The sequence below is a fragment of the Oreochromis niloticus genome, linkage group LG12 (genome assembly GCF_001858045.2).
Source record: "Oreochromis niloticus isolate F11D_XX linkage group LG12, O_niloticus_UMD_NMBU, whole genome shotgun sequence".
In the NCBI taxonomy this organism is placed as follows: domain Eukaryota; kingdom Metazoa; phylum Chordata; class Actinopteri; order Cichliformes; family Cichlidae; genus Oreochromis; species Oreochromis niloticus.
The window spans coordinates 23,034,035-23,057,133 of NC_031977.2; the positions used below are offsets into that span (position 1 = coordinate 23,034,035).

General features: G+C 37.5%; 1 protein-coding gene across 1 annotated transcript in view; it reads left to right on the forward strand.

Annotated features, from left to right (window-relative positions):
• Positions 1 to 23,099, forward strand: part of ipo11 (importin 11) — a 118,901-nt gene that overhangs the window by 47,334 nt on the left and 48,468 nt on the right. Inside the window, exons 16-21 of the mRNA XM_003446075.5 lie at positions 9,968 to 10,094; positions 15,943 to 15,976; positions 16,173 to 16,213; positions 16,317 to 16,433; positions 18,449 to 18,562; positions 22,593 to 22,708. Coding sequence (XP_003446123.1) covers positions 9,968 to 10,094; positions 15,943 to 15,976; positions 16,173 to 16,213; positions 16,317 to 16,433; positions 18,449 to 18,562; positions 22,593 to 22,708 — 549 coding nt within the window. The remainder of the gene's footprint in view (positions 1 to 9,967; positions 10,095 to 15,942; positions 15,977 to 16,172; positions 16,214 to 16,316; positions 16,434 to 18,448; positions 18,563 to 22,592; positions 22,709 to 23,099) is intronic.

Sequence of the window (23,099 nt, forward strand, 5' to 3'; positions counted from 1 at the left end):
AGTGAAGCAGCTTAGCAGTTCTTTTGTAATAGCTGTTTTACTGTATGCAAGCTCAGTTTCAATGTCTGTTATTTTGCATATTTAACACTCCTTCCAGTGTACTCAAGTTAATTGACTATTAACCTCTCTCCAGCTTTCTCACAGCCTCACAGCCTGTAGCACATTGAATGCATACAAAAAAGCTCATAAGTAACAAATACTTGGAATGTTTTCTGTCATGGTTATGTTAAAAAAAAAATACTGCTAGTTTTCACATCACTTTACAAGCAGCAGACAAATGCGAACATCAGCAGCACTCAATAGAAAATCTTTTTTTAAACTGTTAAAGAACTCTGTATGGACTCTATAGGCAGTCAGCTAAAGTTACAATGAGTTGCTACATGGATGGATTTAAAAGGTGTTAGAAAAGGGAGACACTGACCAGAGGTGAGATGGTGTGGAAATGAAGAACAATGGATGTGCCCCACACACACACACACACACACACACACACACACACACACAGACACACAAAACACAATCAAAGCAAAAACCTTGTAGCACTCAGAAGGTTGGTCACTGAGGGTTGGTGCTGACGTCACAGTGCATGGTATCTGATGTCACACTGATTCTTCCTCCAAGCTATGCAAGTGCAGATAACCCCTCCACTTTTACCTGCGGTTTAATCTCTTTTTAAAGCTTAATCCAGTCTTTAAAGAAACAATACAGAATGCAGTTTTACTCTAAGGGAGGATTTTACATTTTGAGACTCCTGGGAAACACTGAAGAGGAGTTAAAAAACAAACAAACCCAAAACTAGGGCTGCTCAATTAATCGAATTTTAATCTAGATTACGATCTGGGCTTTCAACGATCATTAAAAATGACTGAGCCGATTATTAGCACCTCCCTCGTGCTTTACTCTCGCGCTGCTCCGTGTGGCAAATCGAGCGCACCTCTCTGCGTTTCGAACACGCGTCACAACAATTAAAAGGACCCGAGGGAAGCTCGGAAAGCTCGGAAAGCTAAGCAGAAGTTATTTGTAGAGGAGAGGATAATGGCTGCTGAAGAAAGAATGCCGTTGGTTGAAAAGAGAGGTGAAACGACTTCAGTGGTGTGGAAACATTATGGGTTCGCGGAGTCAGACGTGGATCAAATATTGTGCAGTATTTTGAAGTTCACTAAACATAGATGTTTACATTTTTCATTTATTTTTTATATTGCAAACATTTCCACTGTAATCAGTATTTGCACACTATTTTATATTATTTTTTGACAATCTTTAAAGCCATTATTCAATACATTGTTATTGTTAAATAAATATCGTCAAATAATCGAGATCTCAATTTCAGTGAAAATAATCGTGATTATCATTTTTGCCATAATCGAGCAGCCCTACCCAAAACACCATTATGCAGTCAAATGCCAGCTCTGAATCTTTCTCAATTTTTTGTGCACTCATACAAATACACATCTTTTATTAATGGTGTTAGTTGAAGACTATTTGAATTACTGCACCAACCAGAAAACACACAAGTTGCAGCTTAACAAAGATTACCAGTTCATCATCTGACCAAATGTGAAATATGATCAAAATCCTTGCATGTTATTTATTGATGATTAGAAAATAATTATGCACAGGATTCTGTCAAAGAACAGTAGACCTCTGACCTTTTGGGCATGTCATGAGTTTTACCTGATAGACTCTGTGTCATATTTTATCACAATTGGCATATAAATTCTTGAGTGTGGCCCAAAACATTTTTTGCAACGTCACAGTGGCTGTCTTTTAGTCCACTTGAATGTTTCTTCCAAATTTTAAGAATTTTATCCATATCCTTCCCAATAAAGGGTGTGGATAAAATTAATGAAGAGAGAGAGAGAGAGAGATAGGGGAGATGGAGAGGCACAACTTAAATCTGAAAACTCAGTGCCTGAAGATACGGCTGTTGCTAGTGTAGAGGCATTAAAATTGATGCAAATGACAAATTGAAATTAAAACTGCAAAGTAGAACAGTAATTAGAAGCCAGTAAGAAATTCCCTTTCGGCTAAAACTCTGGAAACATGTCATATGCGGTGCTCCTCAGTTGCTGGGAAATGGTGAAGCCATGAGTCTCATAGTTCTTTTTGCACTACAGTGTGAATGCACAATCAAAGCAGTAGACACTGCGGTATGACTACCCAAAGAAGCATGACACTCAATATGTGTCATAAATTTTACAAAATTTGTCTGTGTATTTGTTTTTAAAATAAAATGCTTTCAATGTTGCATGATGATGGTGAAAGAGTGGCACACAGTGGAACAGCCTGTTCATTGCTTACAATATAAATTCATTATTGTCTTTTATCTTCTCAGTAAAAATGTGATCATAAAAAGATACTGGCCTTATCAATCAGTCATTCAATATTCCGACTCATGGTCCACAAAAACAAAGCAAGTCATATAAAACACATCCTTGAGCTGTACTCGGATTCAGCAAAGCCAAGGTTAGTTACATCGAGGACAGCAGATAAACTTTTCAACTCTCATTGATTTCGCTGTTGTGGTGTGCAAATGAAGCTGTGTTTCTGTCACATGGTTCCCACAGTACTTTGATGGGGCTTCTGAAGTGGGAATGTGTATTCATCATGGATGGTTTAAAAAGGGACATGCTTGATGATCTCCCGTGGTGTGTGGAGTTTTTCTCTGTAGCAGTCAGAGGTTTCTGTTTTCAAGTGCTCATGCATGACTGCCTACATCTGTTAATGGACTTCATCTTTGTGATGCTTGTCTTTACACTGTCAGTATATTATCTTGTTTTTCAAGTTGCAATGTAGTATTTTATTCTCAGCTCTCAGTGGGGTGTACTAGAAATAAGAATACACTTGTGTAATGTTACTGCAATTAACTTGCTGTTTGTAACCTGCCTTATCACAGCCCGCTAACCCCCCTCCCACACACATATGCACACGCTCCTACCTAGTTGATCTAAAGCCACCTGATGTTAAAGCTGTATATTCAGAACACTTTATTATGACTGCAATCCAAACACTTTAAACTTCCAAATATGTGTGATCTGCAGGTTTTTTGATATACAGTGGATCTGAACTACTCATTTTATATAGTATATCTATACGATATGCACTCCGTGGCCATAAAGTTGAAAGTCGCTGTTCCATACAGTAAAGGCCCACATTTGAAAGAGTTGTCACCCTCGTGGCACTTACTGAACCACAGAGCCGTCGTGCTCTTGGTATCAAAGCTAACCAAGCAGACATTAGTGCTTTGCACAGCTCCCCAAGGTTTATAAGTGGAAGTTCTTTTTTTACTGATGCTGCTTTGAAGTTCACCCCAAAGGTGTGTAGGTGGATTTGATACTGCTGAATTGTGGGGTCCAGATCATGAAGTGTTCTATTGTAGACTTGTAATTACTTGTAGTGGCCTGTGCCACCTGACTTATCTCTGCTTTGTTCAACTTTCTGTGATTTGCTACATTTTTGAAAGTATCACACCTCTAAAATGTTCTAGTCCTTTCTGTTAAAGAACTGTATTGCTATAATTTTGATATGATTATTACTATATTTAATACCTGATATTTGATACTAAGTATGTGTTTGTGCTTATGGAAATGATAATAATCACTTTATTTGCTAAACTAAGGGGTTTTTCCCCCTAGTGACTGAGTATACAAAAACAAGCAATTAAAATCAAAGGTTCTTAGATGATCTTCTGTTCTGGTTTCAATGCAGGTTTACACTATTGTGTAGTATACCATTTTTACCATTTTTCTTCCCTGAATAGCAACACCTAGCCAGTTGAGCAAAGTTTTTCCACCACTATCATATTTCTACTGTGTTTTTCATGCCACTTAGAACTCACGTTTTCATTTTAGTAGCTTCATACACTTTATTTGGTGTAAAGTAATTAGATGGGGACAGGGACTCGTTAGCAAATAGAGGGTTTGGTTCCACCAATCTGTGTCGCAGGTCATCTTATGAATGCTTGGGGGAAACTTTAACCAGCCATAACATGTACTTGCTCAATTTTAATCAGCTTGCTTGACCTAACCTAAACATCTAAAACATCTAAAAACTTTATTTTAATGGTAGGCTTACATCTTGTGATAATTTGAGTATGTAAAGAGATTAGGGCAGTATACACACACCAGTCACTACTAGCACCAAATAAAGCACAGCATTAGAATACCTAAAATAGCTCTCTAACTTGGCAGTGTCAGTAGGAAGAAAGAAGCAGAGGGACAATACCTGTTTGGTATTTGCAGACGTCACATTCAAAGCAGGTTTTCTGGCTGACACACTTGCTCGATGCACATTTGTCACTGTTACCAGAACATTCCCAGATGCTGCACTGTCTGCCTTCCTTGGCCCTTTGGGTATTCACTGTTGGAGTGTTTAATATGGCGTGCATATTGCGATCTCCAGATTTTCACACATAATAGAATTCCAGAGATCCACAGTAATATGCTCAAGTGACATGTATAATTGTTATTAATGCAAGAAAAACCAGTTTCTTTGCAAATAACAATATCATTGCAATAGCTGAATCAATGTCTTTGGCGAACTCCTCTCACTCACAGGATTTTCTGTTTCCTGCTTGGATACAGTTTCTGTGCCACTTATCATCTTGAGTTGTTTCTTTAGGGTTGAATATATTCTTTAGATAAGAAATCTGCCAAACCTTTTTTTTTTTTTTTCATTCCATTTTAAAACAAATCAGCATTTCAGGGCTCAGGGCTGTGGGTCCCTAACCGTTTAGCAAAGTGTTGCCTAAGAATGCAAACTTAAAAAATCTACAGTTCATGTTGTTTACTTACAAAACTTAAAAACAACTTGAATATAATTTGCATTCAAATGATATGTGATTGTGAATTGTGATGGCTGTATCAAAGACAAATCACCCTCCATCTAATGCTTCTATCCAGTAGAAGCTATGTAGATGTTTATTTGCTAGCATTTTTTTTTTTTTAATGTATATTTTCTTACAAGGCTTTAATAGTGCACTTGCACCTCTTGCAGTTTGCAGGTTTCATGATAAGTTTAGGCCCTGGATAAGTCTGCTTGTATCACTTGGTGTGAAGTAGTAAGAGTGCATGTATTCACACCAAATCTGTCAGCAAAGCTGCTGTGTGTGGCTTACACCTATGGCTGAGCCTCAGGCAGCCAGTGAGTTGTTTGTCAGTATTTGGCATAATGACTACACAGATGCACATTGTGTACAGTCACACTTGAGCCCTCATGAGAAACAGTACTTTAATTTTTGACTTGCTGTCACTATTTTCCTCCCTTTCCTGCCTAAGCCAAAACAGCTGTCTTACCTGTGACGGGACAGCGTGCCTGACAAGAACAGAGGAGATAGTGAGGCATCTTGCAGCTCATACATATTCAGAACTAACACATGACGTGTATTTGGACATAGCTGAGAACTTTTTCTGTGTGATATTTACTTGGACATCCCAGTTTAACCTAAAAAAACTTTTTGTTGTAACCTAAACAGATATGGTTTGTGTTCAATTATTTTGCTTCCAGGCTTTGCCAGCATAGAAGGCTGTGAAACACTTTGACATTCCCTTTTGTTGCTTGATGTGTCTGTCTGGAGTAAAAAGCATCTGTTGGTTAGCCAAGAGAATTTTCAAAGTGGTTACCTTTTAAGTCTTGGTGTTCTCTTATTGCTAGTTTTAGACACATTGGGTTGATTTTTGTTAGGTTTGTATCACAAGCAAGTTGTGATACAAACTCGTTTACATGGGGTCAAGTCTTGGGGAAAACAAGCACGCACAAAACTGGGCTTATTATGAAGTCCAGATCAAAAGTTTAAGACCACTTGAAAAATGACAAAAAAAATCACATTTTGCATGGTTGGATCTTAACAAGGTTCCAAGTAGAGCTTCAACATGTGACAAGAAGAAATGGGAGGGAGACAAAACATTTGTTTGAGCATGCAGTTTATTGAAAACCAGGCTTAAACTGAAACAGGCTATTCAAAAGTTTATGACCACATGCCTTTAAAAGGTCAAATCTGTGCAAAAATGTGGATTCATTGTTAATTTCTGTCAGGTAGTCACACTGTCATGACATTCTGATGGCAAAGGCAAAAAAACCGTTTCCTTTTTGAACGTGGTTGGGTTGTTGAACTGCATAAGCAGGGTCTCTCACAGCGCGCCATTGCTGCTGAGGTGGGATGTAGTAAGGCAGTCATTTAGAATTTCTTAAATGATCCTGAGGGTTATGGAACAAAAAAGTCAAGTGGAAGACCCAATAAATTTAACCAGCACTGAGCCGGAGGATCCAGTTGGCTGTTTGTCAAGACACTGGACCATCCGACTCCAATTCCTGGAAGTTTGATTTCTGTGTTTTGTTTTTTTTTTGGTTTTGTTTGTTTGTTTTGTTTTTTAAAGCATTCACTCACTTCCATTTCTCCTTGTTACATGTTGAAGCTCTGCTTGGAAAGTTGTTAAGATTCAACCATGCAAAATGTGATTTTTATTTATTTTGTTTTTTTGTGCCATTTTTCAAGTTGTCTTGAACTTTTGATTGGGACTGTATTGGGGTTCCACTTTTATCCTTCAACCATGAAGTCTTGTGCTATCACAGGCAGCTTAGACACCCAACTTTGTGAATACCTAATTCCAGAATGAGGCGGTGTACATCTAAAAATCTTAGGACTAGTTGATATCAAGTTGAGAATTAAGTGTTCTGTAAATACTGTAAACAGGATCACTCGAGAAAGGTGCATCTACTAAAAACCTTAGACACATTCGAATATCGTGACCTTGACATTTAGGTGACCAGAGGTCAAGTTTTGTGAAAATCTTGTGAATACAGTAGCTGAAATGAGGTAATGTAGGATTTTCACATTTATACTAAAGGTGCATTTACTTGAAGGTGAGGGGTAGCTCTGGCTGCAGCTATTGTTTTTATACTACTTGTCATATCATTGCATTTTCTTCAGTTTCTTTTGCATCAGCTCTGATTGTGACTTACAAGCTCTTCCATTTGGTGTTGACTAAGTGAATGAAATTTGAGTCCTAAAATCTAAAAATGGTGCTTAAATCTTTACGGCAGTGCTGTAGAACTATTCACTCAAACCTTTGACCCAGGCTGAATTGCTTTTTGCAGGAATGGTAAAGGGAATTTCTTGTGCCACACTACATTGCTTAGGAATTTTAAGTATTGGGAAAATAAAGTTTTACATACACACAGCAATGTATGAAATAAATTACATTTATGTAGCCTCAACTGTGCAAGATTTCTTTCTCGGCGATAATGTAAAATTCCTTTGGGCTCATTTCTGTCCACGGATTTCCCATGGGCTTGCCAGAAATGATGAACAGGGTTCCTGACAGCTGTGTGAAGTTGTGGAGGAGGAAACGGCTTTAGCATGGATGAGTCATGTCTGACCTTTGACAAATACCTCTGTCAACCTGTCTGTCCATCTGCTTCTCTAATCTTTTCTTCCACTTTGCTACTGCACTAATAATAGACTGTACCACCTGTAATCTCCCTTGCTGAAGCAGATATTCAGTATTTTTTTGCATGGATGCAACATAGCCCTGGAAATGTGTAGTCTGTTAGTCACGCCAGTACAAAGTCAGAAATAATGCTGAGAAGGTTAAAGATTTATTTGTTGGATACTCAAACACATTTTGCAACTGGTTTTCTACAACACAATCTATAAAAAATACTGCTTTATATACATAAATGTTGCTTATTTCTTTGTGCGGCACAGATCCTTGCCAAAAATCAAACATTGATAAACCATCACCAAATCAGGAAATGTTCCTTACATGGACTTTCCTTCTCTGTCTGTTAATCATAACTCTTCAAATTCAGCCCTGAACTCTGCCGAAATTCCTGTGCCACAGAATTAAAGATTAAAAAATGCATACATATTAGCATTCGCAGATTTTTAAAAATTGTCTTTACCAATCTTGGCTCATGATGCCGTCTCATTTTTGTTTGGCAATGCTGCTGTGGTCTCTAAACTTTCCTGACGTCTGTGATCTGAGCATCATGCATCTCCTTCCACATTGCCAATTTTTCTGGCTGGTTCCTCGTTTTGGATGCAGGCAGACTCTTTAATTAAAGCCGATGCCATTGCCTGTTGATTCTTGGATGTGCCTGTTGATGCCTCATATGTGTGCTTATTCGTTAATTAAATGCTTGCCCTTAGACTTATTCCAGAGTTGAAAGCAATATGGAAATATTATTGGGGCCAAGATTCGAAGGGACCGTTATTAAGGTTTTTGTGGAAAGTAAGTAGGGTTCAAACATGAAGCTGAAATCTTGTTAGATTAATGAAAAGCAGTGCAAGTCTAAAGGATAAAGGTACTATATTCTCAGAGTTTAGCCACAGATTTTAACTTGTGTGAGTGATAGTATGATAACAGATGATCATGGGATAATTTACATACAGTGTCACTCTCTCTTTGGATCAGAGATGCTTGCATTTTGATTTATTGAGAGCTGGTTGAATGTTCCCGGTTGCCTGTTTACTGCCAGTGGCATTGGCATACCTGCTTTCTCATTATGGAACCATCATGTGTTATTGCCTCGAAAAAACCTGTGGAAATCCAGTTTGTCTGGTTAACTTTGTTTTACTTTAAACGTCATTGATGGATTGTTCATTCTTCTTTGATGCTCCAGTTCTGTTGAGCACTTTAACCACTTTAGTTTCTAAATGTGATCCTTTGCAGCAGGCCTTTAATTTAATGTTATTTGTGATGGAATTTACCTTGCTATACATTTTTTAAGATCAAGACTTGTAGCTTGTTTTGTGCATACACACTAAAGCTGACGGTATCTCCAGTGAGTGATGGCATCGCTGCTGGGTGCCAGAGCATCATACCACTTTGGTATCCATGTGTATCCACTCAATATAATATGTACCCTGTTATGTATATAATATAACTTGCAGTTATGGTTTTACTATATTGTCCCCCTCTGTGTTGCAGGTATTGGTTATATGTGGAAGTGGGACACTGTAGCTTGGCTTTTTTAAAATTATTATGAATCTCCGAACAATGATAATATTATCGATTTATTGCATCAGTGGGTAAACTGGAAAAAAATAGCCTTGACTGGTGAGCTTTCACTATTAACCTTTTGACCATCATCGATCCCTGACATCATCCTCCATCAGCACGACTCTAATGCACACATGCAAGGTTGTTTTTCCATCTCCACCTCCTGAGTCATACTGTTGTTTAGCATCTTCTGGCTGGTGGCCCAGGCTATGATCTCTGCCTCCCTGTGGATGTTTGACAGGAAGCCAACAAGAGTGTCACTCCCTATCCTCATCTGTCTCTTCCCTTGTCCTTCAGTCCCTATCATTACTGTCAAGGTGGTCCTTAGACATACAAAAGGAGCTTGCCAAACATAATTGTCTGAAAAATAACTTCCAAATGTATAGTGTCTTGCAATTTAGACATGCAGCTTGCTTTTGTCACATAACCACTCCACACAAGTACTTTTTTTTTTTTTTTTTTTTTTAAAGTATTCTAGTTTTCTAACTAGGCCAATTCTCTTACTTGGTCATTAGTCACAAGATTCATTGTCCCTCAGGCTTTCAGTCTCTTGCTCATATGTATTCATCTAAACAAATGCACATACAGTAGAATCTGTCTGAACAAATACGTTCTTTACAGTCCAAGTTTGGACTTATCTGTAGGGTGTAATAAAGTGACAGTGATATTTACCTGAGAGCACAAATTGTGCCATAGCCTCCAGCATACAGGAGGCAACGATAAAAAAACAAAACAAAAAGCAATTCTGAATAAGCCTTAAACAATGACAGTGCAGATTTCATTATTTGAATAGGCCCAGCAGTTTTTAATGGTCTGCTAACTACTGCTGTGTATTCATATTATGGTTCTAAGATTATAGCGCCAGCTGGTTAATTTCTCCATATTACGATATAATTGAAGAGCACAGAGTAGTCATCTGGTCAGGTTTTCAGCTAAAAGTTACTTTGTCTTCTTCTGTCCTTCAGGTACAAGTTGATTCGTCGACGAGTCATCTGGCTAATAGGGCAGTGGATTTCTGTCAAGTTCAAATCTGACCTTCGACCTTTACTCTATGAGGTCATCTTAAGTCTCATGCAGGATCCCGACTTGGTGGTAAGGCAGCTACATATACAGTTTTGTGTTTGTCGTTTTTCCCCCTCAAAACTGCTTGGTGATGAAAGTGTCAGGTTCTCTTACAACCCCCCCCCCCCAATCCTGTTCAGTTCATAATGACTGAAATGAGCTGTTAGTGAAAGTGCACAGTCGGCTACACAAACACAGTTTTCTGCTTAATAGTGTGAAACCACAGCCACCGTGCTGCCATCTTTCTACATAAAAAAGCCAAATGTAATCACAGTTTGTGACAAGATTTTTCCATCTTTTTCTCAACTTACTGTTTACTATTGATTTTATTTTTTGAATTTTTTCTTATGTTTCCTTTACTATCCACTAACATTTTTATTTAGCTGTGGCCCTGACAAATCCATAACCCCAATTTGGAATGAGTTTCACCTTAAGTTAAAATTAGATTAATCATTCGATATGCTTTCTGCCTCATGCACTTGATTGTTTTCTTTTAATATAATTTATATCTACTAATATGATAACATTTTAATTAAAGTTACGATTTTAATACTTAATCTCCAGACAGCCAGAAATGTGATCAGGGATCAGTTCACTCAAGAGGTAGCAGTTAAATATCATTTTCTGTGTCCACTAACTGACACTCAGTTATCATCTGTCATGTTGTGGGGGTATGATGTTGAATACAAAATACATTTCATGTATATTGGGTAAAATTCATTGCAGAGGGCTGACTTTTCTTTGCCAGTAGGTGGCTAGTTAGGATAGTTACTCACTATTAACAGAGATTTATTTGTGCCCGTATGTAGACTGGAAAATGTACTGCGCATTTGAATTTCAACAACCTTCTATTAAGTTGTGAAACACTAATTAATGCTCTTAGAGAAGTTTGTTTAGGGTTCAAATACAATTCTAATAGCAGACACTGAACAAATCTGGAACATATCATTCAAACGGGCTCACTTTTTGTGGAACTGAGTGTTTCTGTCCGTTCCTGTACATGCAACAGGAGTTGTCAGTCATTTTTATAGGTTAGAATTTAGAATAAAAACGTGTGTACTTAACAATTTGCTTTACGAGGTGGGTGTAGGATATATCAAATTCTGCAAGTTCGTTTTTACATCAAAAGTCCCAACTTCCATGTCAAATATTCAATGGTGGGGAGAGTTGGGTCTATAGCTATGACCCAGATAACCAAGCAGAAGTCTATGCCATGCAAAAAGCCTGCAATCTTCTTGACTAATAAAGGCGCATCTGGTCAGGAGTATAACCGGGAGCTTGCTTGTGGTTTTCTTAGACATTCACAGTGATATGCCAAGTGATGAGCACTGCTGTAATCCCTCAGATGTCTTGGGGAGAACAAATATCAAAACAGTTGTAACAGTTTCAACTCCCCACCGCTCACACTCGCACAATCTGCTGGCTCCAGATTTGTCTTTGTTCTACCAAAACAAAATTCAAGTTGTAGTGAAGTGAGCCTCAAAATTATATCATGATAGATCAAGGAAATTTGCTATACTGATATTCTTGGCAAAACAGGAGGGGGGGGAAAAATAACTCGATAATGTTTTCTTGAAGGCAGGATTTCCTAGTTCAAACAGACTTGTCTTGTTCTGCCTCTTAGGTAGTCTAAATGTGTAGCGCCACTATATCAAATTTAGCCTAATTGAAATCACTAATGATTTTTGCTTTTTAAAGGTCCAGCCTGAACTTTGATCATAATTCGTGTGGTGTTACCTTATATACGTTTGGCTGCTTTGATCCAGATGTTGTGCACAGATGGTTTTTATTGCATTAAAAAATGCGCACTTAATGTGCAAATTTAGTTACATGCAAGTATTATCTATTTTACTCTTATTTACACCCTGTGTAGGTAAATGGACTTTGTAAATTGTTTGTGATATAAAGTAGAGATTAATTTCAGTGCTGTTACAGTTTCGGCGGCATTTCCTCATACGAACTTGCATTTACATAACTGACCAGCTCACTAATCATGGTGTGGTTCCTAATCAGTATCTGTCTGGGCCAATTAGAAAGTCTTTACCTGAATGAATTGTTAATCAAACCTCTAGATTTATAAACAATCTAAGTTGTTAATATCCTTGCTGCTGCACTGTGGTCCTTATTAACATGGAAAGTTATTCACTTAATTAATTGTGACATCTTGTGTCCAAAAAATAGACTGAAGTGCCTTGTCATAGTCGCATTGTATTTAAAAGATAGATGTAGGAGCTCATGCTGCAATGCAGCAAACTCTTCATTGTTATGGAAAAAGGAAGCTCATTTGGTTGCATAAAGAAGTCTAATTGTGCAGAAGTCTATGGTAAAAACAACATGATCTGTGACCTGTAACACTTTCCCGATGAGTTATTGGCCTCAGTCATTGTACTGAATACAATATGATGAGCTTTTTTGTAATTTATGGTGCCATTTACTGTTAGAAAAGGTGATAAAGCAGTGGCCCTTGGTGTCTTGATCAGATTAACATTTTGATTATCACAAGCATGCTCTCTTAAATAGCTTCGAGATGCTAATAATTTCAAGTTAATTGCTTATTGGCTAAAAAAAGAGAGTATCATTAATAAGGGTGTTTTCTTCTACAGGAAGTGGTCTGTGTCTAATTGGAGTCTAGTATGTATTTGGTTTGCTGTTTGCACTGTAAATTGCATGTATAATCCAACAGTTATGTTAATGTATTTACAACTGGTTTAACATGGTTAGTTAACATGGTTAGCAAATATATCTGTAATTGCTTTCCTTCTGAGAAATGTAAATTTTTACAGTATACGCAGACTTCTGTGGTTGTGTTGCACACTCTGGGAGCTTTATATGTGAGACAGCCATCCATGCACACACTTTATTAGCATCCATCAGTGGCATTCATGAGCTAAATCACAGATCACAGATGCGTGTTACTTGGATTGTGACAGTTCTTTTTTTTTTTTTTTTTTTTTTTTTTTATCTTCTCATTTCCTTCAAGGTGTTCTAGTTTTTGCTCTTGCAGCAGCAGCATTCTTGTTTGTTTACTCACAGAATCTTAGTAAAGGTTAAAAATAGTCTTGTGGTGAGTTTAAGCTTTTAACTCCTTAAGCTTTTACATATACACACACATACATGTATTTATGTGAACAATAATCATTAATTTGTTTTTTTCCTCATGTATTATAAAACAACTTAACTCATCAGTAACTACAAATTGTGGAAATGGTTGTTGCTTATCTGCCAGCACTATTCATATTACATTTTTTTAAAGTTAACACTTACAATTTATCAGTGAGCACTAGCTGAAATATTTTCCAGAAGAGGATATGCATTTGTGTTACTTAATATGCATGCAGGTTTCTTAGATGATGCTCATTATCATTTTACTCCAGATAATTGTTTTGGATTTGGTATTGCTTTTTCACGTTACTTTTATCTTAGTCAGATTCACTGAGTTGGTTAAATATAAGTTTTCCCTGGTTAGACATTCAGTTACTTTTATAGTTGGCATAAATCTGATGATTTTAATTTATTTTTTTTTCCTTTTTGGCTTCTTAACCTCTCAGATATTTTGAACATCAGTAACATTTTAAAGTGAATGTTTCATGTGACTGAATCAGTGTCGGACAATACGTATGCGGTTGTATAAGACCCATCTGAGTATTTTATCTCCATCTTTTAACCCATGTTTTTTCTCTGTGCTTTGTTGAATTAGAATGTAGTTTCACTCATAAGTATTCCAATTGCCAACAAGGCCAGTGCTGATGGCACTTGCAGGGCCCACTTCATCAACATACTCCTTTTGTTGCTTGTTAATGTATGCGGAATTATTAAAACCATATTCAGTATTTTATGAACATGCAGACAGAAGGGCTATGTTGTTTTTTTTTTCTTCGTGTCTAAACCAGACTGTCTGAATTTCAGATTTATCTTTTGTTAATGTACTTTTTCCATTTGTTTTGTTCGTCACCTGTATTTTCAGCATAGAACAGATGCTTAAAATTCTTGTCTATGGATTTATAATATTGTTAGCCCATATTATTATTGTTATACAAATAATTGTATTCATTTAAAATGGTCAAATGTATCATAACTGTTTAGTGGACAAATATCATACAGCTTATATTTTATTGACTAAGCTGCTGCTTAATGTATCAATGTGTGAGTTGTAAGTTAATTACCAAAGAGATGCAGACCTTAGATTATGCTTACTTACAGTTATTGCAGTCATGTCATTTTTAAAAAAAATCAAAACTAATATGAGAATCAGTTTATTTTTTGTGCTTCAGAAACATGAGCTGTTCATAGTGTTAGAAAAGTATAAACACCACAAGCTGGGGAAGTTGTTATGCTGCTTATTTGAGTAAGTCAATTAATAATTGAGGAAAATGTGCCAGTGTGAGTGTGATCATACCACTGGTTTGGTGCCAGTAATTCCAAAACCTTGACTTGGCATGATATGATGAGGCAGCGTAAACAGAGACCAACAACTTCAGTAAAAATGGCTCAGGATTTTAAAGATATTCGGTCAGAAATATTGACATTTGTGATTTCTGAATTGAAAAATAAAATGCAAACGCCTTTTCTTTCTACTATTGTCCTTTTTAAAAAACAGAACAATAATACACTTAATTGGATTTGGCAGTATTTTATACATGTAAAAATATGCATGAAAATAAGGAGGATAAGTTATGACATGACTGATGTGGTGGAAGCATAGAATATACCTGTGTGTGTGCGTGTGTCACAAGAATGGAGAACACAAATCTTGTTTATTAAAATTTTGATTTCTGCAGTTTTCTGGCTTTACCCTAACAGAATAACTCTATAAATCAAAGAAGCCTATTTAACTCTGCACTTGTGTTGTTTGAAAATGATTGTGTTATGTGCATAAATGATGATGGTAATGCTTGTGAAACTGTCTATAGTATATATGTCAAGATAAGAAGTATTGAGAGAAAATCTGAGGGTCACGATTAGAGCCATGGGGTGCTTCATATTTCATAAAGACATTTTTTTATGTGTGTTGTACAACACAAACAGAAAGACAGAGAGCCCAATTAAGTTTTCCAGTCAGTTTATGAATATGAAATGATCTGTGATCCAAATTTGAAACCCCATTTGTATTATCGTTGAAGGGAAAATGCAACTTAAGCACCTTTTCGGGGAAATTTGCTATACAGACCTTGCAAAAATGTTTGCAGACTAAAAACGATACAAAACAGTCAAAATCACACACATTGATTTGTTGTCATAAAAGAATTTCTTAGATCCGGGTTAGCAAATCTGGCCAAAGGACCAATAAGTTTATGCCATGCTCATGTGTCCACAGTCTATCCATAGTTCACAAGATTTTCTGTTCCTCCTACAGTGACAGAGTTTAAGCCCATTTGCACACACTGATCACCTAAGGGTTCTTCACCCAAATTGCGCTCAAGGTCACATTTGTCAGTTTACAGGCAATAACCTGAGAGTTGTAACAGATCATTAGATGGATGACGACTTATGACTGTTCTGGGTTATCTTACCGGAATATACCAAAACAGGCATGTGAATTTAAAGCTTGAGATATGTTAGTAGACTGGCATTTAAGGTTTTTTTGCCCCTAAGTTGTCTCTAACCTTTAACCTTCTGCCAACATACTCTCATTGCCAGATTATGCTGCTGTGATACAGAAAGCTGAGCAGCCACTTCGAGCATTTGATGGCCTTTATTAGGCTAACTTGGTGCCTTGCAAACTAGCTTTGTTTATTTCTGAAAAGTTGTTTTACTTAAGGTTTATGGTTGCTATTTTTTCTCTGCCGATGTGAATTTGTTTGTATCGGTTTAGACGGACAATGTAATGCTTAATACCTTCTGATCCATGGTTTGTTTGTTTTTTTTTTCCCTCTTATAGGTGCGAATTGAGACGGCTACAACTCTTAAACTCAATATCCTTTTGATAGGCCTATTTGAAAATAAGGGTAGTTAACTTCAGCAGCACATGAATATATCATTCTTTTGAGTGTTATTGTAAACTGACTGCGTCCTTGCAAAAGCAAATGTACAATGGTTGAGTGTGTCTTGGTGAATTGCTTTAACGTCTGTCTAACCTAAAGTTTGACTTCTTCTTTAACTCATGATCACCTGTCGATGACTTTGAGTTCCGGACAGAACAATTCCTTCCAGTGAGTACAAGTTTCCGAAATTCAAGTTTTAGAACACACCCCAAAAAAGTTTTTTAGACATCAGTATTTATGTCTGACATTTAAATTCTGTCTCCCTGTTTAGTATCTTGAGTCCATCTTTGGGCTGCTCTTCCAGTTGCTGCAGCAGGTAACAGAGTGCGACACTAAAATGCAGGTGCTCCATGTCATCTCCTGCGTCATCGAGAGAGTAGGCATCCAGGTAAGATGTTTGATATCAGATAGAAGTTTTACTTAAGTAATATGCATATTTATATTACTGCACAATGACATTTATGGTATGAAAAGTTGAGGCAAACTCCAAAGTGTCTTTGAAGGAGCCCTTGTGTTAGACATCTGAAAAGATGTATTCTGGCAGTGCTCTTTGAAGTGTAACTCCACAAATTGTACTTATTGACTTGGACTCTGCAGGGGACATGTGAAGCTGTTAAAAACATCAAATCACAGATACAAATCACCAGTCACCTTGTGTTATACCCACACCACCAAGGTAAAACGGCCATCTGTCTTAAAAGATAAAGCCCAAATCTTGATTCTTTGTAAATCACAAAGCCTCAAGCAGCGCTTCTTCTGATGTCTGCTCTCATTTACAATGAAGATACAGTCTCCCCTCTGCCACTGCAGTGCTTTTGTAACCATATGGATTAGATTTTTTGAACATCCATTAAGTTGTTCTAATCCATTTAACTGCCAGCCCTGAAAAAAATGACTTTCCTTTTGACCCCCCTACGTTCTATTCAGATCCATTTTAAGTGCCATCCCTTAAATAATTCCTTGACTTAAATCTGTCACAAAAATGGCTTTTAGCCTACCAAACTGTCAATCTGGTTAAGTCTTCCCCCAGTCACTGGTTCTGGCTAAACTTCTAGTGTCACTGGAAGTCCCATTAATATTCTAACCCACAAAGAGTGGCAGCAGTTGAGGAACTAGGCAATGAAACCACGAATATGGCTTGAGTTGAAATGAACATGATGACAGATATGAGATTTAGCTACTTTTTATGCTGTCAGTCTCACAAATGTCATCCTAGGGTGGTTTTGTGGGTCTGTTTTTCTCACTTTTTATCTTTCTCCTCAAGGCTCCACAGCATTTCTTTCTTTCTTTCTTTCTTTTACTGTTCTCTCTGCTCCTAGGTGGCTCCTCATAAAGGTGTAATCGAGCAAAAAATCCCAGTGTGGGGTCTGCAGCTCGGCCACATAGCCACTATAGGGAATAGAAAGGGCTAGCACAAGTCAGTACAAGAAAAAGCAGAATACTTTCTGTAGTTGTTAATTCAGTGCCATACTCAAATGTCCTGGAGTTGGCTGGTTGCAAAGTAACTGCACCTAAATTGCACAGTGTGCCGTCACATTTTGTAATTTCACACAGGAATGAGAGTGATGGCATCCACTTAGTGTCTAACTACCCAGATATTTACACTATTTAAACAAAAGATTTGATGTAAACTAAGAACGGAAATGGATATGATACCATTTTGGTAACAGTGTTTTGTGAAGGAGGATAATAATGGAATATGGAGACACATAAAAATGTGTCAAGTTTTTTGCATGAACTGTGCATGTGTCATATCCTCTATAGTTTGGTAAAATGTAATGCCTTAGCTGCTGTGGAGCTACAGACACTGTCAACAAAATTAGCTTCCATAAGAGCTTTTGCAGATTATGAAGTTGACACATTTAATTTTCACATTGCTGACAAACAGACTTAAAAGAAAAAAAATATTATGAATTTTCACCTACCTGTCTAGTATTTTATTTACTCAGCCTTTCCTCTGAAATGTGTTTTGAAGTGACTGATTTGGGCCTCTAGGGAGGCCAGGGAGGATAAAAGGAAAGGGATCTCAATTTCTCACTTAAACACCCCCCCCCCCCCCCCCCCCCCCCCCCAAAAAAAAACTTTCTTATTGGATGGCTGTTTGTTTTTCTTATGCCAAGTTTATATACAATATTAAGAACATTTTGAGAGAAAATATGCCTGAGTAGTCTCCAAGTTTGTTTGGGCATGCAGTAAATATGCATAACACTTTGTTGAGACAGCAGCGAATCAGAATTCACCATTGTCCCATTTTCTGCTCCCGAATGAGACTTGTAATTTCTGCAAATCCACAGGAGCCTGATGTGAATTGAACATGAGTTACAACGGTTGTGAAACCTGCAACTTAAGTTGCAGAGCATTTTCTGTGCTTCTTATTTGCCATCTAATGTGATTCTTTTTCAGATACGGCCCTATGTAGGCTGTCTAGTTCAATACCTGCCTCTGCTCTGGAAGCAATCTGAAGAACACAACATGCTTCGGTGTGCCATACTAACTACACTTATCCAACTGGTACAGGTATGGTGCATCTGAAATTTGCAATTTGATTATGTATTTTTTGCATTAGTTGGTGCAGTTTTTGCAAATAGACTATTCACACACTATTCAATTCAAATAAATTGAGTGAATTGACTGATTAGTATGAGGCGTCAAAATGTTCAACAACAAGTTGATCCGCCGTATCAACTTTACAGTGATTAAGTTTATAAGTGTGATCCACAGTTTTCTTAAAAACAAAAACAAAAAAACCCCAAAACATCAGGATTGACCAAATTTCAGTTTAGTTGTGAATTTCACAATCCCCAGAGCTGTAATGCGTGTTATAGGTACACATTCTCAAGATCCTTTCAAAACACTCTTGGCAAAAATCTCAATATTAATATTCAGTGGTCTGTTTTTTAATTTCCCAAAGGAACCCGGGGTCACAGCTGGTGCCTTTTTCAAATAATTAATTACATTTCAACTAAGCAGAGTCAAAGTCAGAAGATATCCACCTGATTTTGATTATGATTAGAATTAAAGATATCATCAAATAGGAGTTGTGGGTTGTGAGAATTATGCTGCAGATTGCAAATATGTACAACTTAATTTGGAGATATCAATAATGAGAAACCCCATAAACTTAAATAGTGAGAATAACATTTGTCCCAAGAAGAATGATGTTATGGATTGAAGGTGCTTATCTCAGACTTGAATAAGATTTGGACCCCTGTGTGGCTGCATTAGCTCACGGTGGGAAATGAAATGCCTGGTGATACAAACACGTTTCCTCTGGGAGAGTAACACGAGTACACATCTGGCAAACGAAATGAAAATCTGCAGCTGAAGGGCCTCAGATTATCCAACTGTGTTGCCACATGCTAATTTGTTTTTTTTTTGTGTGTAATACATGTGGAAGAATGTTAATGTTTAAAAGTTAAAATGTAAGGTACAGTAGAGTTGTGTTATTAACCCTTTTGTACCTGGATCTAGTCCTAATGTACCCAGTCCTGTGCCTGCAAAGAAGTGTGTATGGATTGTTTGGCTTATGTCCAGCTGGAACTGGCACAACCAACTCATGCCCGTCAGTGATCCAACAGCATAATAGCCGGCGTATTGGCTTACTTGCTTTTAAACTTCAGTTTTGCCTGTAGGAGACTTGGGGTTTTTTTTGTTGTTTGTTTGATGGAGAGAGAAGGGTTGCACCATCTGGGGATTGAGAAATGCTGTCTTCGTTTTACACCCACATAAATGTAAGAGATGGCATATTTAGACCAAATTAATGTCATGCTATCAGTAAAACAGTGCTGACAGTTCTGAAATGCTACTTTGGATCCTGTCTTCCTTCACACAGATTAATTCCCCTGCTACACGCACAGTCATGTTTCAGCACTTCTGAGGACTTTTAAGATGCATTCTAACCATAACCAGTACTTGCCTAGTCTTAACAGTTACTTTAAGCTTGCGAAAATCCTAACTTTACCACAACCTCATGCTAAGTCAAGGTCTTAGTATTTGATCATTTTTTATGGGGAGCTGCTTTTTAACTGCATAAAAGGAGCTGACACCCCCAAAGTGGGACTGTGTCCAAGCACTCAGCATCATCAACAGCATCTTTCACTTATCCTCTTCCAAATGATCTTGTGTTCTCTGTAAATACACAGAGTGGATGTGTAAAGCTTAAAGTGATAGAGTGCTTTAAAAGGCCATGGTGTCAGATAGCGGTTAAGTTTTCATCAAGAGGAGTTTGTGGATATGTGTGAAGAAAGTGAGGTATCAAGGGTGAAAAATGCTTCAGAGGGCATAATCCATAATTTAGAACAAACATGTTTGTTGGCACTATAATTGGTAACTTTGAGTGCTTGACTTGATGTGTGTTTGTGTGTATTCTGATTTATGTATGTATTTATTTTTTTGCTGTGTGTGTGTTTATGTACTTGTCTTTGCCTTTGTCAGTAACTGTGCTGACAGTTTTGCTTAAAGGAAGGTTGTCTTTTGCCTTTTATGAAACAAACTTTGAACTGAATTTGGATGACTTTTTTCTTGTCAGTTCAATAACCGTGTTATTGTTTGAAGTCACTCAAACAGTGTATTCACATATAGACTTCCATGTATACACACGCGCACACAGAGAGATAAGGGCTGTCAACGCTAATGTGATAATGACATGTTAACGCAGACAATGCTGGACAGTTTTCAACTGAGGCGTCTGAACAATCTAAAACAAAGGACAAACTTTCAACAGCCATAGCTACATGGCTGGCTATGTCTTGCAGGCAGTTATATTGTGAGGAAATATATGCTTAAGTCTACTTTTGGCATATTTTTTGAGCACGCAGTACCCTTGAGGTTTTTCTGGAGAATATTCTGAGCAGTATTACATAAACATACATGTGACTAAAGCAAGTCTGTTTGCCCACCTCCATGCTGATGTTGAAACGTGAAAAAATATTGTTAAAGTGCATTTAGAAAAAATAAAGAAATCTGTGATTAATTTATGATTAGTCTCGAGCTAACTCTGGGGAATCATGCGATTAATTGCGATTAAATATTTCAATTGACAGCAGAGGGAGAAGGCTGTAGTGATAGATGTATCACTCTCAAGTGCTAACCAACATCGGGAAGAAAGAACATGAGAACCTTGTGATTTACCAAGGGCTGAGAGAGGAGCTAGAGAAGATGTGGAAGGAGAATGTAATAGTGGTCCTGCGATAATCGGAGCACTCAGGGAAGTGATCCCCAAACTGGGCAAATAGCTCCAGCAGATCCCAGGAACCACATCTGAGATCCGTCCAGAAGAACACAGCTTAGGAAAGGCAAAGATAATGCGCAGGACCCTAAAGCTCCCAGGCCTCTGGTAGACCGCCCAAGTTTGAAAGATAAAGACAGCAGGGGTTTGCTTATTGAAACAATGCCAGCTTAAGATGGTTCAACTAAATATTGACATGTGTGACTTTTTTGGCCAGGAAAGTGTATTGGGAATCAGCATTTTTTTTTTTTTTTTTTTTTAATAATTTGAAAAACGCAAACTCTCTTTCTCTATGATATGTTGAGTGAAGCATTCAGTTTAGCTGTTTCAATTATACTATGTGTAGCCAAATTGATATAGTCTATAGCCTGGTTGAAACATTAAAGGTAAAAAATTATAATCAAATGGTTGGTCATACTCTAGATATGGTGCTGTTGCATTTGACCCAAACATATCTGGAAAAAGAGATGCAGAATCTTTACTAGATGACCAGATTTTACTCCAGAAACACAAACCTCTAACAATCATTTAGAGCTGCATGTGTGTTGAGCTGTGTCCTTTCTTACAGTCAAATCCAGCGTTATAGCTGTGGTAATATACCTTGAAATATGGGTTTGGTTTTAAAGTCTTCATCTTTGCTTCCAGTAGCACTGTTTTATGTCCCCTATTAGTTGAAAGCAGCGTGATACTATTGAGGTCAAAATGACACACTACTCGGTTGCTCATTCCCCTTTTCTGTCTGACAGTATGGCCACATACTGATGTCCGGTGCATTAGTAACAAAGGACTTGTGAAGTAGACTTTGCCAAGAAAAAAATTTCCCAAGGGGCAGTTCCGTCATTTCTTACTCGTACTCTTGTGTCATCTTAAACGTCATTAAAATCTAAACGACCAAGAAAGGACCTCTGACTTAGTTCCAGGACTTGTACCCATGCTTTTTTTCCAGAAATCGAACTTAATAGGTCTATAGTGTTTTAAAGGGACATAAAGTGAGGATTTAAAAAAATAAATCCATAAACAACTCTTGCACCCTAAGGCAAGTATTTTGCAGCCAAAGAAACATTCTGTGCTTACAAAGAGCTTCCTCCCTGTTAACTTGATTCACTGAGGTCTGGTCTTTTTACCAGTAGTTGAACAGTTGCTGGGGAAGGGTGTGTCAGGTTTTGGATAAGCCAATGTGTCTCTATTCCACACCATTCTGCTAAAGTTATCTGCAAGGAAAACCCATTAAACTGAAGCACATAAGGTGGAGTGTTTAAAGTGCATTCTTTGTCAGGCTTTCTTTTTGCATTGACGTCCTGTATCTTTGTGTTCTCACAGGGCCTCGGGGCAGAAAGCAAGAACCTATACCCTTTTCTCCTTCCTGTCATCCAGTTGAGCACTGATGTTTCGCAGCCGCCACATGTGTATTTGCTGGAGGATGGGCTGGAGCTTTGGTATAGAGGCATTTGCAGTACACTAACATTTATGACTTATACACACTATTCTCACATGTGCTCGCATACTCTCTATTTCACCGGAATCCTTTTCTCATGTTAAACATCAGCCTCATTTACTGACTCTCAATTTTCTTTTTCAAAGGCATCCATTCCTGAGTTAAATGCAGGTGTTGTTAATTCATGCAGCTCAACCACAATCTTAACTTTATCTTAATGTTTGGGAATGTACCATTTTAATGAAGGTGCCTGCTACAGTACACTATGTTCACTTTTGAAAATGCATTACCTCCAAAGGGTTCAGTTCAGCAGAGGAGAATTTGTCAGGGTTACCCTATATTGCTCTTTTATCATCCATTTGCTTTTTAACGTCCTACTTAATCTCTCTTTT